The sequence below is a fragment of the Ranitomeya variabilis genome, chromosome 1, assembly GCF_051348905.1.
Source record: "Ranitomeya variabilis isolate aRanVar5 chromosome 1, aRanVar5.hap1, whole genome shotgun sequence".
In the NCBI taxonomy this organism is placed as follows: Eukaryota; Metazoa; Chordata; class Amphibia; order Anura; family Dendrobatidae; genus Ranitomeya; species Ranitomeya variabilis.
In genome coordinates, this window is record NC_135232.1 from 348,600,520 (window position 1) to 348,615,612 (window position 15,093).

The 15,093-nt window shown below is 41.5% G+C and overlaps 1 protein-coding gene across 2 annotated transcripts in view; it reads left to right on the forward strand.

The window, feature by feature from the left end:
• The window catches only part of LRRC2 (leucine rich repeat containing 2), a 611,884-nt gene that overhangs the window by 148,749 nt on the left and 448,042 nt on the right, over nucleotides 1-15,093 (forward strand). For both annotated transcript variants that reach the window (XM_077280930.1, XM_077280929.1), the window contains exon 3: nucleotides 5,937-6,144. In XM_077280930.1, coding sequence (XP_077137045.1) covers nucleotides 5,937-6,144 — 208 coding nt within the window. The remainder of the gene's footprint in view (nucleotides 1-5,936; nucleotides 6,145-15,093) is intronic.

Genomic DNA, 15,093 nt, shown 5'->3' on the forward strand with positions numbered 1-15,093 from the left:
GGACTTCGGCCGTGTCTGGATTTCAGGGAGTTAAACCAGATTACGGTTTGTGATCCATACCCTATGCCATTGATACTGGATTTGTTCAACCAGGTGGCAGGTGCTAAGTGGTTTACCAAGCTTGACCTCAGGGGGGCGTACAACTCATTTAGATCATGTCAGGCAGGTGTTACAGCTTCTCAGAGAGAATAGGCTATATGCAAAACTGGAGAAATGTGTATTTTCGGTACAGGAGTTGCCTTTCTTGGGCTATATTGTGTCTGCTTCTAGTTTTAAAATGGACGCCACTAAGGTGCAAGCGGTGTTGCATTGGGAACGGCCTGATAACCTAAAAGCACTTCAGCGGTTCCTTGGGTTTTCTAACTACTATAGGAAGTTTATCAAGGATTTTTCTATCATTGCTAAACCGCTAACTGACATGACTAAAAAGGGTACCAATTTCTCCGTTTGGCCTGAGGCTGCTGTGTGCGCATTTGAATCTCTTAAGAACAGGTTTGTTTCGGCTCCCATTCTTGTGCAGCCAGATGTATCGAAACCTTTTGTGGTGGAAGTCGATGCGTCTAAGGTTTGTGTGGGGGCGGTGTTGTCACAGGGCTCATCCTTGAACGGTTTGTGTCCATGCGCCTATTTTTCCAAGAAACTGTTGCCCGCCGAACGTAACTACGATATTGGCAACAGAGAGTTTTTGGCAATCAAATTGGCCTTTGAGGAATGGTGACACTTCTTGGAGGGGTCGGTTCATCAGGTTACGGTTATTAACGACCATAAAAATTTGCTTTATTTGGAATCTGCCAAGCGTCTGTCTCCCAGGCAGGCTCGCTGGGCATTGTTTTTCATGCGGTTTAACTTTGTTGTCACTTACAGACCTGGTTCTAAAAACACTAAGGCGGATGCTTTGTCCAGGTGTTTTCTGGGGGGAGAGCCTCGGGAAGATCCAGTACCCATCCTCCAAAAGGGTGTTGTGGTTTCGGCTCTCACTATTGAGGTTGAGGCTGAGATTGCCGAGGCCCAGGAGGAGGTATCATCTGAGCTTCCCATCAACAAAACATTTGTACCGCTTCATCTCCGCTTAAAGGTTTTGGCGGAGCATCATGATGCTGTTCTGGCTTGCCATCCAGGGTTTAGGGGTACCTTGGAGTTGGTGTCACGTCGGTTTTGGTGGCCCAAGATCCGCCAGGATGTGGTCTCATACGTGTCAGCTTGCACAACATGCGCTAGGACTAAGACGCCCCGCTCCCGTCCTGTTGGCACACTACTTCCTCTCGAGGTACCTAGTAAGCCATGGACGGAAATCTCCATGGATTTTATCACGGACTTGCCCTCCTCATCTGGGAACATGGTCATCTTGGTGATTGTTGATCGGTTCTCAAAAATGTCGCACTTTGTGTCTTTGCCTTCGTTGCCTAATGCTAAGACTCTGGCTCAGGTACTTGTGCAGGAGGTGGTCAGACTTCATGGGGTTCCGTCTGACATCGTTTCTGATAGGGGGTCTCAGTTTGTGGCAAAATTTTGGAAAGCATTTTGTTCATGGCTGGGGATCAAGTTGTCTCATTCTTCGGCGTTTCATCCTCAATCAAATGGTCAGACTGAGCGTATGAACCAAAATTTGGAACAGTACTTACACTGCTTTGTTTCGGATAACCAGGAGGAGTGGTCGAAGTTCCTTCCTTTGGCCGAGTTTGCCATCAATAATCACCACCAGGAGTCATCTGGGGAGTCTCCGTTTTTTTGTGTTTACGGACTTCATCCTCAATTTTGTACTTTGAGTCAGGGGGGCTCTTCCGGCGTCCCGGAGGAAGACCAGTTAGGAGCACAGTTATTATCAGTCTGGAGGAGAGTTAAACAGCGCCTGTTGAGTGTGGGTGCTAGGTATAAACGTGTGGCTGACAGTAGGCGTGTGCCAGGTCCGGACCTGAGTGTGGATGACTGGGTGTGGTTATCCACAAAAAACATAAGACTCAAAATATTATCCCTTAAATTGGGTCCACGGTTTATTGGTCCATTTAGGGTCGCCGCTTTCATTAACCCAGTAGCGTACAGTTTGGAGCTTCCTACGGTGTATAAAATACACAACGTGTTCCACAGATCGTTGTTAAAGAAGGTGGTGGGTCTTGTGGACGCGACACCAATGCCTTCTCCAGTCTTGGTGGATGGTAATTTGGAATTTGAAGTCTCCAAGGTGGTTGACTCTCGTGTAGTGCGCCGCACTTTACAGTACTTGGTACACTGGCATGGTTATGGGCCTGAGGAGAGGTTCTGGGTTCCAGCCTTGGACGTTCATGTGGATCGGCTGGTCAGGTTGTTTCACCGCCGCTATCCAGACAAGCCGGGTCCTGTAAGCTGTGAGTGCCCTGGGGTCCCTCATAGAAGGCAGAGTACTGTCATGTCGGACGCTGTTCAGACCAGGTCATCTGACAGACAGCGGTAATTCCGCTTTTGTCCACTATGCGCTCATTGGCGTCAGCTAGATTTTATCTAGCTGGTCCGCGGTTAATTTACCTGGTGCTCGGATTTAAGGCTGGGCCATGCCCACTGCCTTTAAATAGTTCTTCTGAACATTGGGCGTCGCCGATTATAGCTTCTGTCTTGTGCTTGGTTATCTCGGTCTGGTGTGGTGGTCTAGGAAATGGAGTATCGTATCTGTGAATTTATTGTGTATTCCTGAGTGACTGCGGCGTGATGTATATTTTCCGTTATCGCTGTCTGTGCTATCTGTGGGTGCTGGTTAGAGGTCTCATCACTGGGTGGTGGGTGGAGGCTTCAGCCTAGGGTTGAAACAGGAGACAGGGAGAGGGTGGAGGTTCAGACATGCACACCTTCAGTGTAAACTCTTGGTAGAGGGTCAGTCAGGGTTTCCCAGAGTTGAGGGAAATCGCAGGGGCCTGGGTTATTAGCTCTTGCCTACCTAGGCTTCCCGTGACAACGCCAGCGCAAGGCAATAAGCTACTAACAGGGAGCATAGGAGCTCAGTACTTACCATGTATACTTTATATTCAGTCATAAAAGATTCTGTAGCACGCTCTCTCTAATGGTAGCTTTAAAAAGTCAGAATTTTATCTTTTACTTCTATGGTTGTGTTGTGCATTGAAAGCTCTGAACCTAATCAGAGCTTTGACTGGTAAAAGTATATTACAGCAGAAATAATAATTTTTGAGAACAATGATTATAAAGTGTATCCCACAAATGTGTAATTAAATCACTAAGGACTGGACCTAAAATCAATATACAATCATTTTAAATTGGTGGTCCAGCCATATCTTTTACAACCAGGCCCAACATGGCTGACAAATTCTACAGTGATGACAAATGCAATCTGGACAATTACAGTATATATTTTAGGTAGATACAATGTTGCTGTACTGAATTTGTCTTTTAAAAATCTTTCTGGCATTCTTTATAAAATTCTGTATCATGCATTAGTCCATTAGACCCTAAACTAGACATTTTTTCCTAAAAAGTTCCATTAACTCTTTTCCATTGTAAGACTTCTATGTTCACATAGCTACTGTATGTGGAAAATGGACAAAGCACATGTGCTAGTCTCTCAACCTTTCTTTCGATGAGACCCATATAAATCTATATGTGGAAAAGAAATAAACACATGCTGTATACACTATACTATATGTTATATTGTAATGGATCCAATACATTTATTAACATAGAAAATTGTATAATGTTTATATTATTGATATGTAAAACTGAATGCCACATGGATGTAAAAAATTGACATGGAGATGGCATAAGCATGACTGTGGATTAAAAATGGACAATTATTCAAATGCTCACTTTAATCATGCCTTATAATATTTTTACTGACATTTACCTTAGAAACTAGCTGGTTAAATAATTTGGAGCTTTTCTAATATGCCTGATAATGCCATGGTACTCCATATCTTCAGGAGAAATTTGAGTCGTATGGCTCTTTGTCCGATATGCACATGTTGTATATAACTTTTTTCTTTGTAACCATCACCGTCAAGAAACAAAAGTAGTCACAATTTTTACATGAGCTGGTGAGCATCATGGCTTAAGTATTTCTAGAAAAATGTTTGCAATCACTTTTTTTCTTAGTATAAGAGTCCACTGTAGGATAACGTAAACTTATCCTCCACCAAAACCTTATGTGTATGTCCTAGTGACGTGTTATTTACCACACTATGATGCACCTAAAGTGTTGGCATCCTTGGAAATGTTCCAGAAAAGAGCGCTTCCTGTCTCAGTAGTGGACACTGCAGACTCTCACACAGCGTGCTGCCACACAGATCTCCTCTATCCAGATGACTGACAAAGGTATTGACCAAAAGGTCTCTTCACTTTCTGGAATTTCTTCATTCAATAAAAAAGTTCTCGAATACACCTATATGAGTGCCAAGTGTTTCTACATAGCCCCTAAAGTGTTGGCACTCATGTAATTGCTCCAGGAAAATTAAGTATTTCTCCCTGAAAATTATTGCAATTACACATATTTTGTCATATACATTTATTTCCTTTGAGTGTATTGGACCACCAAAAAAACAGAAGGAAAAATGCAAGTTTTGCATAATTCAAACAAAATTTCAAAAATGTTTTGCACCTTTCCAAAATTGTGGGTAAACACTGTTTCAAGCATGTGTTGCTAGTTCCAACTCACCTGTGGCAAGTAACAGGTGTGGGTAAAATGAAAATCTCTTTGTGAAATTATGTCCAATTTGCCTTTTTTCTCTGCTTCTTTGTGATGTTCCAGTACACACAAAGGTAAAAAAAAACATGTGTATAACAAAATATGAGTAATAACAATAATTTTCTGGAACAATTTCAAGGGTGCCAACATATTCAGCCATGACTATGTATGGCTATTACATTCAGCTACGCTTCCACTGAAATGATCAAGATCACAACTATGTGTAGTGTGGGTCTACTAAAGGCCCCCTTTGCTGCTTTGCTGATTCTTCTGTGAAGCCCATAATCATACTGACCAGCAGAACAGAATACCGCTAATACTTTATATCAGCAGCATGGAAGTGACGTAAAATTTTAAATGGAAAAAAAATGACCGAAATGTTTTTTATTCTAGTCACTCCCGTAACGAGTTAATCAAAGTTATTTAATAAGTTTTATGTTCCCTGCAAAAATGGTGCCACTGACAAATACAAGTCATTCTTCAAAAAATGAGCTGTTACATGGCAATGCTGAAGAAATGCAATGAGAAAAGAAATAGGCCGCCCTGGAGGAGTAAACTGCATTCAGTAAAATAAAAATTAAAATAAAGCGGATACTTTTTCAGTGTTTACTTACATTTTATTTCACCATAAGCTTGCAGGCATTGAAAAATCAAATACAGCTATGCTTACCATCCCCAGCTCCAGCACTTCCTCTCCAATATTGTCCCAGTCTTTATTGACAGGGTGCTGCAGTGAAATCATGACTACAGTGCACATCATCACTGCAGCCAATCACTGGCGTAAGTGGCTTCTGCAGAAAGTCCCGACTACACTGCACCTGATCATTGCAGCCAATCACTTGGGTAAGTGGGTTATGTGGGAAGTCATGACTATATTGCACCTGATCACTTGGGTCAATCACTGAGGTAAGTGGCTTGTGCAGGAAGTCATTACTACATGACACTTGATAACTCTGGTTAATCGCTGGGATAAGGGGCTTGTGCTACAGCCTGCCAATAAACACTGGGCAAGCAGCAAAAGGCAGCAGTGGAGATACAGTCTTGCAGTGTTTTTTTCTCTACATCTGCAAGCCTGTGCTGAAATAAAAAACAATGCCAGACAACCCTTTTAATGTACTGTTATAAGATGATAAACAGTTCTACTGCATCCGACTCTGCTAAACAATCCACTTACATAGTTTCCACCTATAAAGTCTGAGAATCCGCCAATAATGTGAGGAGCATGACTGGATCATGACTAATACCGTATATTTTAACAAACTTTCAATTTTCACAGAATAAAACAGGAATGGAGCTTCATGTTGGAATGCAGAAATAAAGGAATACCACAGTCTCAATACTTGAAGAATGGGTTTGTAGATACTGAGCTTAAGATATTGGATGCACATCAGAGGAATACTTCTATTACCAAAGAGAGTCCTCATGAAGCAGAAAGCCATGAAAAACAGAAATTTATTTTTAACCTTTATGGGTCAGAGTGGCAGGTAGGTTCTTTGATTTCTTATTTTAAGGGAACCTGTCACCCCCCAGGACATTTTTAAGTAAAAGAGCCACCTTCAGCAGCACTAAGGCTGCATTCTGTGAAGGTGGCTCTTATGTTTTGCATCTCTATGAATACTGAAATAATAACTTTTATAAATTTTGCACCATACCTTTATTGAGTCAGGGAGGTATGATTTCTCCCTGACTCAAGCTCCTAACAGCCGTCCATTATCCCACCGGGTGCCGCCTCTTCTCTGTCGTGATGTCACCGGCAACTTCGTGTAGCCGAGGCCCCAGATCCCGCCCCGAAGTCTGTTATGATGTATTCACACTGTGGGCCTGGGAATCTGGCCTGCGCAGTGGAGCGGGTCACCGTGCTCCATTGAAGATGGTACCAAAGTCTCCTGAGATTTGCGAAGTCTTCACATAATGCAGCCTTAGTGCTGCTGAAGGTGGCTCTTTTACTTAAAAACGCCATGGGGGGTTAACAGATTCCCTTTAATTTCAATATAGTTATAGAAATTGGATGTTTTTGATTGTTACTACAACATATTAATATTCTTGCTATCATATAGGAGCTTACTTATTCTGATATCCTACTGCTAAAATCGTCACTTTGTTATGATGTATCAGTCAAAGCTTCCTTATTATTATTATTATTATTATTACTTGGTGATCTCCATGAACTGGCATATCTAAACTGATTGTGTTTGGCTCTGTATAGCTAAACCATAGGCTCTCCATCTGTCTCCGTACAGAGAAAAAACGGTGCCACTTACAAATCAATATTTCTTCTGAATATTTAGGAAATGTTGGTTTCGTCTTTTCAACCTTTATATAATACTTTTACTTAATGACCCCATACAAAGCATGTATTGCAATGCTTACGTCTGTTCAACACGTTGACTCAGATACTTGCTTTCAGAAGAGTCAATCTGTCGTTGCTCACACACAAAGGACTTGTTACTCTAAGGCCTGGGTTTACTGAGGTTCTAAGAGACACTCTAATTAGGAAGGCAGAGAAACATTGTGTTTTGGGATGTTTTTATTCTGCTGTGACACTGCCAGAATGTGCATATCACTTCAAAGTCTGCTAGGAGGCTTCTAAAGGAAGGTTTTGGCTGCACTGGGAATCATTTTAAGCAACATATTTTCAGATACAGGGCTCAAAGCTCAGGGAATCTGAAAGTACAAAAGCCACATCAACTAGCTAACTCCAGGTCAAGAGTGTCATAGTCATCAAGGAGAGTTTCCTTTACATCTGACTTCATTATAAACCAACAGAACAGCAGCAGGGAATGGACAGGAATGTATCATTACTGCTCTATTCAGCTTGCTAGGATATATGCGGTGTGTAAATTGTATGACAGAGAGAATTATAAAAGATATTCTACATGAATATGTGAATCTGAAGTATGTAAAAAGATATGAGTGCTCAACTTCTACTCCTCTGATGAAGGCTCAAGCGGTGGTGAAAAGACAGAATAGGCCCAGTAGTTACTGTACCAATAGTTTATTGAATGGGAAGTATTTAGTGTGCTACATAATTTACTTTTGGTGGATGAGTCTTCATTTCCTTTACAAAGAAGAACCAGGCAAGAAAAGAAGTGTATATTATTATTATTATTTATTTATTTAGCACCATTAGTTCTATGGTGCTGTACATGAAAAGGGGTTACATACAAAGTTATAGATGTTGTTTACAGTAAACAAATTTACAATGACAGACTACAGAGAGGAGAGGACCCTGTCCTTGCGGACTTAGGGTACTGTCACACACTGCAATTTTGATCGCTACGACGGTACGATTCGTGACGTTCTAGCGATATCGTTACGATATTGCAGTGTCTGACACGCAGCAGCGATCAGGGACCCTGCTGAGAATCGTACGTCGTAGCAGATCGTTTGGAACTTTCTTTCGTCGCTTGATCACCCGCTGACATCGCTGGATCGTTGTGTGTGACAGCGATCCAGCGATGTGTTCGCTTGTAACCAGGGTAAACATCGGGTAACTAAGCGCAGGGCCGCGCTTAGTAACCCGATGTTTACCCTGGTTACCAGCGTAAAAGTAAAAAAAACAAACAGTACATACTCACATTCCGGTGTCTGTCCTCCGGCGTCTCAGCTTCTCTGCACTGTGAGCGCCTGCCGGCTGGAAAGCGAGCACAGCGGTGACGTCTGACGTCACCGCTCTGCTTTCCGGCTATGGCGCTTACACAGTGGAGAGAAGCAGAACGCCGGGGGACAGACACTGGAATGTAAGTATGCAGTGTTTGTTTTTTTTACGTTTACGCTGGTAACCAGGGTAAACATCGGGTTACTAAGCGCGGCCCTGCGCTTAGTAACCCGATGTTTACCCTGGTTACCCAGGGACTTCGGCATCGCTCCAGCGCCGTGATTGCAACGTGTGACCGCAGTCTACGACGCTGGAGCGATAATCATGCGACGCTGCGACGTCACGGATCGTGCCGTCGTAGCGATCAAAATTGCAGTGTGTGACAGTACCCTTACATTCTATGAGATAATGGGGAAGAAGATCGGGGGTGCAGCAGCTCTGGGGGTGGTGATTCGGCAGCTTGGGTGGTGGTGAGGCAGCAGGCTGTAAGCTTTCCTGAAGAGATGGGTTTTCAGGTTCCGTCTGAAGGATCTGAGGGTGGTGGATAATCAGACGTGTTGAGGCGTTGAATTCCAGAGGATGGGGGATATTCGGGAGAAATCTTGTGTGAGGAACGAATAAGTGTGGAGAAGAGTAGGAAGTCTTGGAAGGATCGAAGATTACATGAGGGAAGATATTGGGAGATTAGTTCATATTAGTTCATATTAAATGGTCAAGATCACCCAAAATACAATGAAATGTAAAATATATGTTATTGTAAATAGATGAAAAAACACACAAAACTGAACAACACATGCATAAAAACAATTCAAAAAGCCAAAATGAGATGGCTGTACAAATAACCTTTAATAGGGCCGTGTATTGACCAATCAATGCCCTCCTCCAAAGTGCTAGTTGCAGAAAAAGATTATCATTAATATCTGGCAATAAATGCCTACGGTTAGAGAGTGATATAACCACCTAATGGCAGCCTGTGCACACGGCAGAAAAAATAAAGCGATATTTAATTTTTTTTTTGGTAGTAATATAGCGTTACGATTCATCAAGGAGATATGAAATGTATAAATATATAACTGGACCAAAACAACTCCCATGTAAACATGCTTAGATAATATTACATGAAGCTATGGTGCAAACTCCACACAGCAGCCTAAATAGAGGCGAGTGAGAGTTTGAATCCTCAGCACAAGCCTTAAGAATAACAAATAAGACATGGAGCTATGATATAACTCCACAAAAAGGCACAATTAGAGGCAAGTGAGATTGTTGATCATCAGCACAAGGATGTTTGTGCAGTTTAAGCATAATAAATCAATAAGCAAAAGATTAAAACTCTCTTAAAGCAGAGAGTTCAAAATGTCAAAATGGCAAAGACATGAGGAACAAATGAGTTTGCTAAAGCAAAAGCAACAGAAGGCACAAGCAATTTGGAGACAACAAAAGCCTGATGGCAAGGAGGAGGACCCCACGCGTATCGCCACCTATGTGCGTGGCTTCCACAGGGGAGAAAGAAAGTGCACTTCTATATTTTATATTTCATTGTTTATATTTTGGGAAATCTTGACCATTTAATAAACACTTCTTTTCTTGCTTGATTCTTATTGGTCTTCAGTGTATGGACAGTGATCCCTGTCATAATTTGTAGTGCCCTCAAGCGTTCTTCACATTAATTTCCTCTATATTCAACAGATATACTCAAAAAAACACATATGTAAGGTATAATGAAAAGGACACAAGGCTGATTATTTTTCAAAGATGCTATTATTTACCTGTAGTAACCATTCAAACAAGAGAGTATAAATGCAAGAATATGGTAATTGCATGGATAGAATGCAATTATGGAGCAGGTCTATGTCTGTGTGGCAAATTCATCATAATTTATGTGCATTTTACTCCAGTTCTGCCTTTATTAAGACTAGTGGTTTGCATGCCAGTCTTTATGAAATATAGCATGCAGTAATATGTACAAAATTCATTAGGAGGTTTGCACATCTTAATGAATTTGGTGCATCCTTCAACTGCCATGCACCATCACCAGAAATATTACCCAAGTCAAGGACCGGTGTACAGTTATTGGGTGTTTCATGCCACTAGTGGCGTAAATTACCATGAATTAGTTGAGGATGCTTGGTCTCACCTCACCCTACCTCCACTCTGATTAAAACACCAAAAATCACAACATTTTTGCAAAACTGTGAGTCACGTGAACATTTTGAGACACTTCAAGGTGTTTTAGTTAGAATTCTAGTGATGAAACTTTGATGTTTCAGGCCAAAAGAATTTTGAGGGCTATCTTCATGTGTATACTGTAAATTAACAGAAAACATTATCTAGCCCATAGAGATTTCAGTGCTAGTAAAACAAGGTATCCAAAATGTTGGAAAAAAGAAAATCAGCTTCACTAGTATACATTACTGATAGTCTGAAAATTTTGTTTGAAGGGACCTTGATCACATAGATTTTGGTAATGATGGGATTTTTTTTCCATGACAGAGTAATCCAAATAGTGCTACAACCTAGTTTAATGTTAATATTTAGCATTTTAAATGTTTTATCATTTTTACTTTCATGGTCTCCAGACCATGTAATGTATCTCCTGACTTGATATGATACTGGAGAATATGACTCACTGGCTTTACTCAGCAGATGTGTCAATAAATGCCATCCTAACAGTACATGAGGTCAATGACATGCATAAGTAGGTGCAATGATATCAAGTATAACTAATACCAGCACATACATTAATAGTTGTGCATACTTTTATGCTTGATAAGTCACCCTGGATGTGTTTGCCAAGATTTGGAACTTGATCTGTTCAACCCCACAAGTGAAGATCAAGTCGTGCACTTTACAAAGGAGATGAGGTAACCTGTCAATAAGAGGATAAACAAAGCAACACTCGGTAATGTGATGAATATTTGTATTGTATATGGTAAATGTTCTAATATCTGGTTCATTTATATTCATACAAAGCTATAATACGGACTTCCATATTCTTCATACATCCACCAGGATCTTGATTGACACCGATGTCTCCTTTTAATTCCTTTGCTTTCTCCCAAATTTTACATAAACACTGTGGATAGAATCAGCTTGTGACAGTGCTGACATTCAAAGTATTTTCAACATATCAATCAAGTAAAACATTACACATTTTAATAAGTAATTTTAGTGATGTCTTGGGAGTCGGGAAAAGACTGTATTATTAAAATCTATTTACAATACATATCTTCTCTGGGAATATCAGAAACTTAGACAAGTTTCCATAAATTTAAAATATTTCACAGCAGTAACATTTACAGGAGCACAGAATCTTGCAATCCAATGTTTAGGGTGTTAAGGAAGAGTAACATTATATTTGTGAATGAAAGAATTTTAGAGAGGCTTTTGGAGCAAATAGAAAGTGGCATAAGATCAGTACAAGCCCTTTTCTGAATACAGATCCCTTGGCATTCATTAGAAAACCCTGGTGGCCCGAGATATACCCAATAGCTAGAATTGAGCAAATTCAATGTGAATTTATGAACTTCACGTTTACCGGCAATTTGAAACAATGTGTTTAGATTTTCTCCAATCACCAAGAAATTGCCCAAATCACCAAAAAAGTGCCCGGTGATGCTATGGGATAGGAGACTAGGGGACAGAACAGAGACAAGTGTCCTCGAAGGAATGGAAATTCCACTCGGCATTCACCAAAGTGAACCTGACAGTTGATACGTGCCTGATCCACAGTCAACTTGTATCAGACCCTGGATATATGATCTCAATCACGTATGTTTAACTTTGAAACACTGTAAAGTTTAATAGAAAAACATACTTTATATGCCACCAGAGACCAAGTTGGGATGAAGACTAGTTGGATAGGCTGTTATCCATGGGCTTCTCTCCTCCCCCTTTCCTGGATTTACAGGTCTCTCCCTATGTGCATATATAGGGAGAGACCGGACACTGTAGGGCAGCAGGTGAGAAGAAGTCACCAGTAGGGTTCAGCAAAACGGATCATTCATTTTCATAAGTCGCCGACTTTTGGCAAAGTCAGCGTCTCATGAAACCCGACCCGATCGCTGTCGCGTTTCAATGACGCTAAAAGCGCCATTTCTCAGCCAATGAAGGTGGACGCAGAGTGTGGGCAGCGTGATGACATAGATCTCAGTCCCCACCATCTTAGAGAAGGGCATTGCAGTGATTGGCTTGCTTTCTGCCGCGTCACAGGGGCTATAAAGGGGCGTTCCCGCCGACCGCCATCTTACTGCTGCTGATCTGAGTGTAGGGAGAGGTGCCGCTTCGTCAGAAGCAGGGATAGACAGTGTTAGGCAGGGTACATTCACCCCCAAACCGCTTGTGCTGTAGCGATTTCCACTGTCCAACACCACATTTTGTTTGCAGGACAGTAGAAGCTACATTTTTTTTCCTCAGCGCTGTAGCTCATTGGGCTGCCCTAGAAGGCTCCCTGATAGCTGCGTTGCTGTGTGTGTACGCCGCTGTGCAAACCAACTGCTTTTTTCAAAGCACAAATCCTGTTGTTCCTTCCTTTCTGCACAGCTATCTTGTGTGTTTGTCCACACTTTTGTGTGCAGCAGTCCTTTTTATAGCTGCCTGCCATACTTTTCTGAGATTACTGCAGGGAGATAAAGATTGGCAAGTCTGCCTCTGTGCCATTGCTGTGTGTGGCATCTGTCTCATTGTGTGCCACCGAAAACCAGTGTGTAATACTGGGCCATTTTTTTTTTCTAAATTCTCCCTGTAAAAAAAAAATAATTAGTGGGAGATAAAGATTGGCAAGTCTGCCTCTGTGCCATTGCTGTGTGTGGCATCTGTCTCTCATTGTGTGCCACCGAAAACCACTCTGTAATGCTGGGCCACTCTTTTTTGGGGGGGTAAATTCTCCCTGTAAAAAAAAAAAATAATAGTGGGAGTCTGGGAGATAAAGATTGGCAAGTCTGCCTCTGTGCCATTGCTGTGTGTGGCATCTGTCTCATTGTGTGCCACCGAAAACCACTGTGTAATACTGGGCCATTTTTTTTTTCTAAATTCTCCCTGTAAAAAAAAATAATTAGTGGGAGATAAAGATTGGCAAGTCTGCCTCTGTGCCATTGCTGTGTGTGGCATCTGTCTCATTGTGTGCCACCGAAAACCACTGTGTAATACTGGGCCATTTTTTTTTTCTAAATTCTCCCTGTAAAAAAAAAATAATTAGTGGGAGATAAAGATTGGCAAGTCTGCCTCTGTGCCATTGCTGTGTGTGGCATGTCTCATTGTGTGCCACCGAAAACCACTGTGTAATACTGGGCCATTTTTTTTTTCTAAATTCTCCCTGTAAAAAAAATAATAATTAGTGGGAGATAAAGATTGGCAAGTCTGCCTCTGTGCCATTGCTGTGTGTGGCATCTGTCTCTCATTGTGTGCCACCGAAAACCACTGTGTAATACTGGGCCATTCTTTTTTTGGGGGGTAAATTCTCCCTGTAAAAAAAAAAATAATAGTGGGAGTCTGGGAGATAAAGATTGGCAAGTCTGCCTCTGTGCCATTGCTGTGTGTGGCATCTGTCTCATTGTGTGTCACCGAAAACCAATGTGTAATACTGGGCCATTTTTTTTTTCTAAATTCTCCCTGTAAAAAAAAAAATAATTAGTGGGAGATAAAGATTGGCAAGTCTGCCTCTGTGCCATTGCTGTGTGTGGCATCTGTCTCATTGTGTGCCACCGAAAACCACTGTGTAATACTGGGCCATTTTTTTTTTCTAAATTCTCCCTGTAAAAAAAATAATAATTAGTGGGAGATAAAGATTGGCAAGTCTGCCTCTGTGCCATTGCTGTGTGTGGCATCTGTCTCTCATTGTGTGCCACCAAAAACCACTGTGTAATACTGGGCCATTTTTTTTTTCTAAATTCTCCCTGTAAAAAAAAATAATTAGTGGGAGATAAAGATTGGCAAGTCTGCCTCTGTGCCATTGCTGTGTGTGGCATCTGTCTCATTGTGTGCCACCGAAAACCACTGTGTAATACTGGGCCATTTTTTTTTTCTAAATTCTCACTGTAAAAAAAAATAATTAGTGGGAGATAAAGATTGGCAAGTCTGCCTCTGTGCCATTGCTGTGTGTGGCATCTGTCTCATTGTGTGCCACCGAAAACCACTGTGTAATACTGGGACATTTTTTTTTTCTAAATTCTCCCTGTAAAAAAAATAATAATTAGTGGGAGATAAAGATTGGCAAGTCTGCCTCTGTGCCATTGCTGTGTGTGGCATCTGTCTCTCATTGTGTGCCACTGAAAACCACTGTGTAATACTGGGCCATTCTTTTTTTGGGGGGTAAATTCTCCCTGTAAAAAAAAAAATAATAGTGGGAGTCTGGGAGATAAAGATTGGCAAGTCTGCCTCTGTGCCATTGCTGTGTGTGGCATCTGTCTCATTGTGTGCCACCGAAAACCACTGTGTAATACTGGGCCATTCTTTTTTTTGGGGGGTAAATTCTCCCTGTAAAAAAATAATAATAGTGGGAGTCTGGGAGGTAAAGATTGGCAAGTCTGCCTCTGTGCCATTGCTGTGTGTGGCATCTGTCTCATTGTGTGCCACCGAAAACCAGTGTGTAATACTGGGCCATTTTTTTTTTCTAAATTCTCCCTGTAAAAAAAAAAATAATTAGTCTGAGATAAAGATTGGCAAGTCTGCCTCTGTGCCATTGCTGTGTGTGGCATCTGTCTCATTGTGTGCCACCGAAAACCACTGTGTAATACTGGGCCATTTTTTTTTCTAAATTCTCCCTGTAAAAAAAAAAATAATAGTGGGAGTCTGGGAGATAAAGATTGGCAAGTCTGCCTCTGTGCCAGTCCTGTGT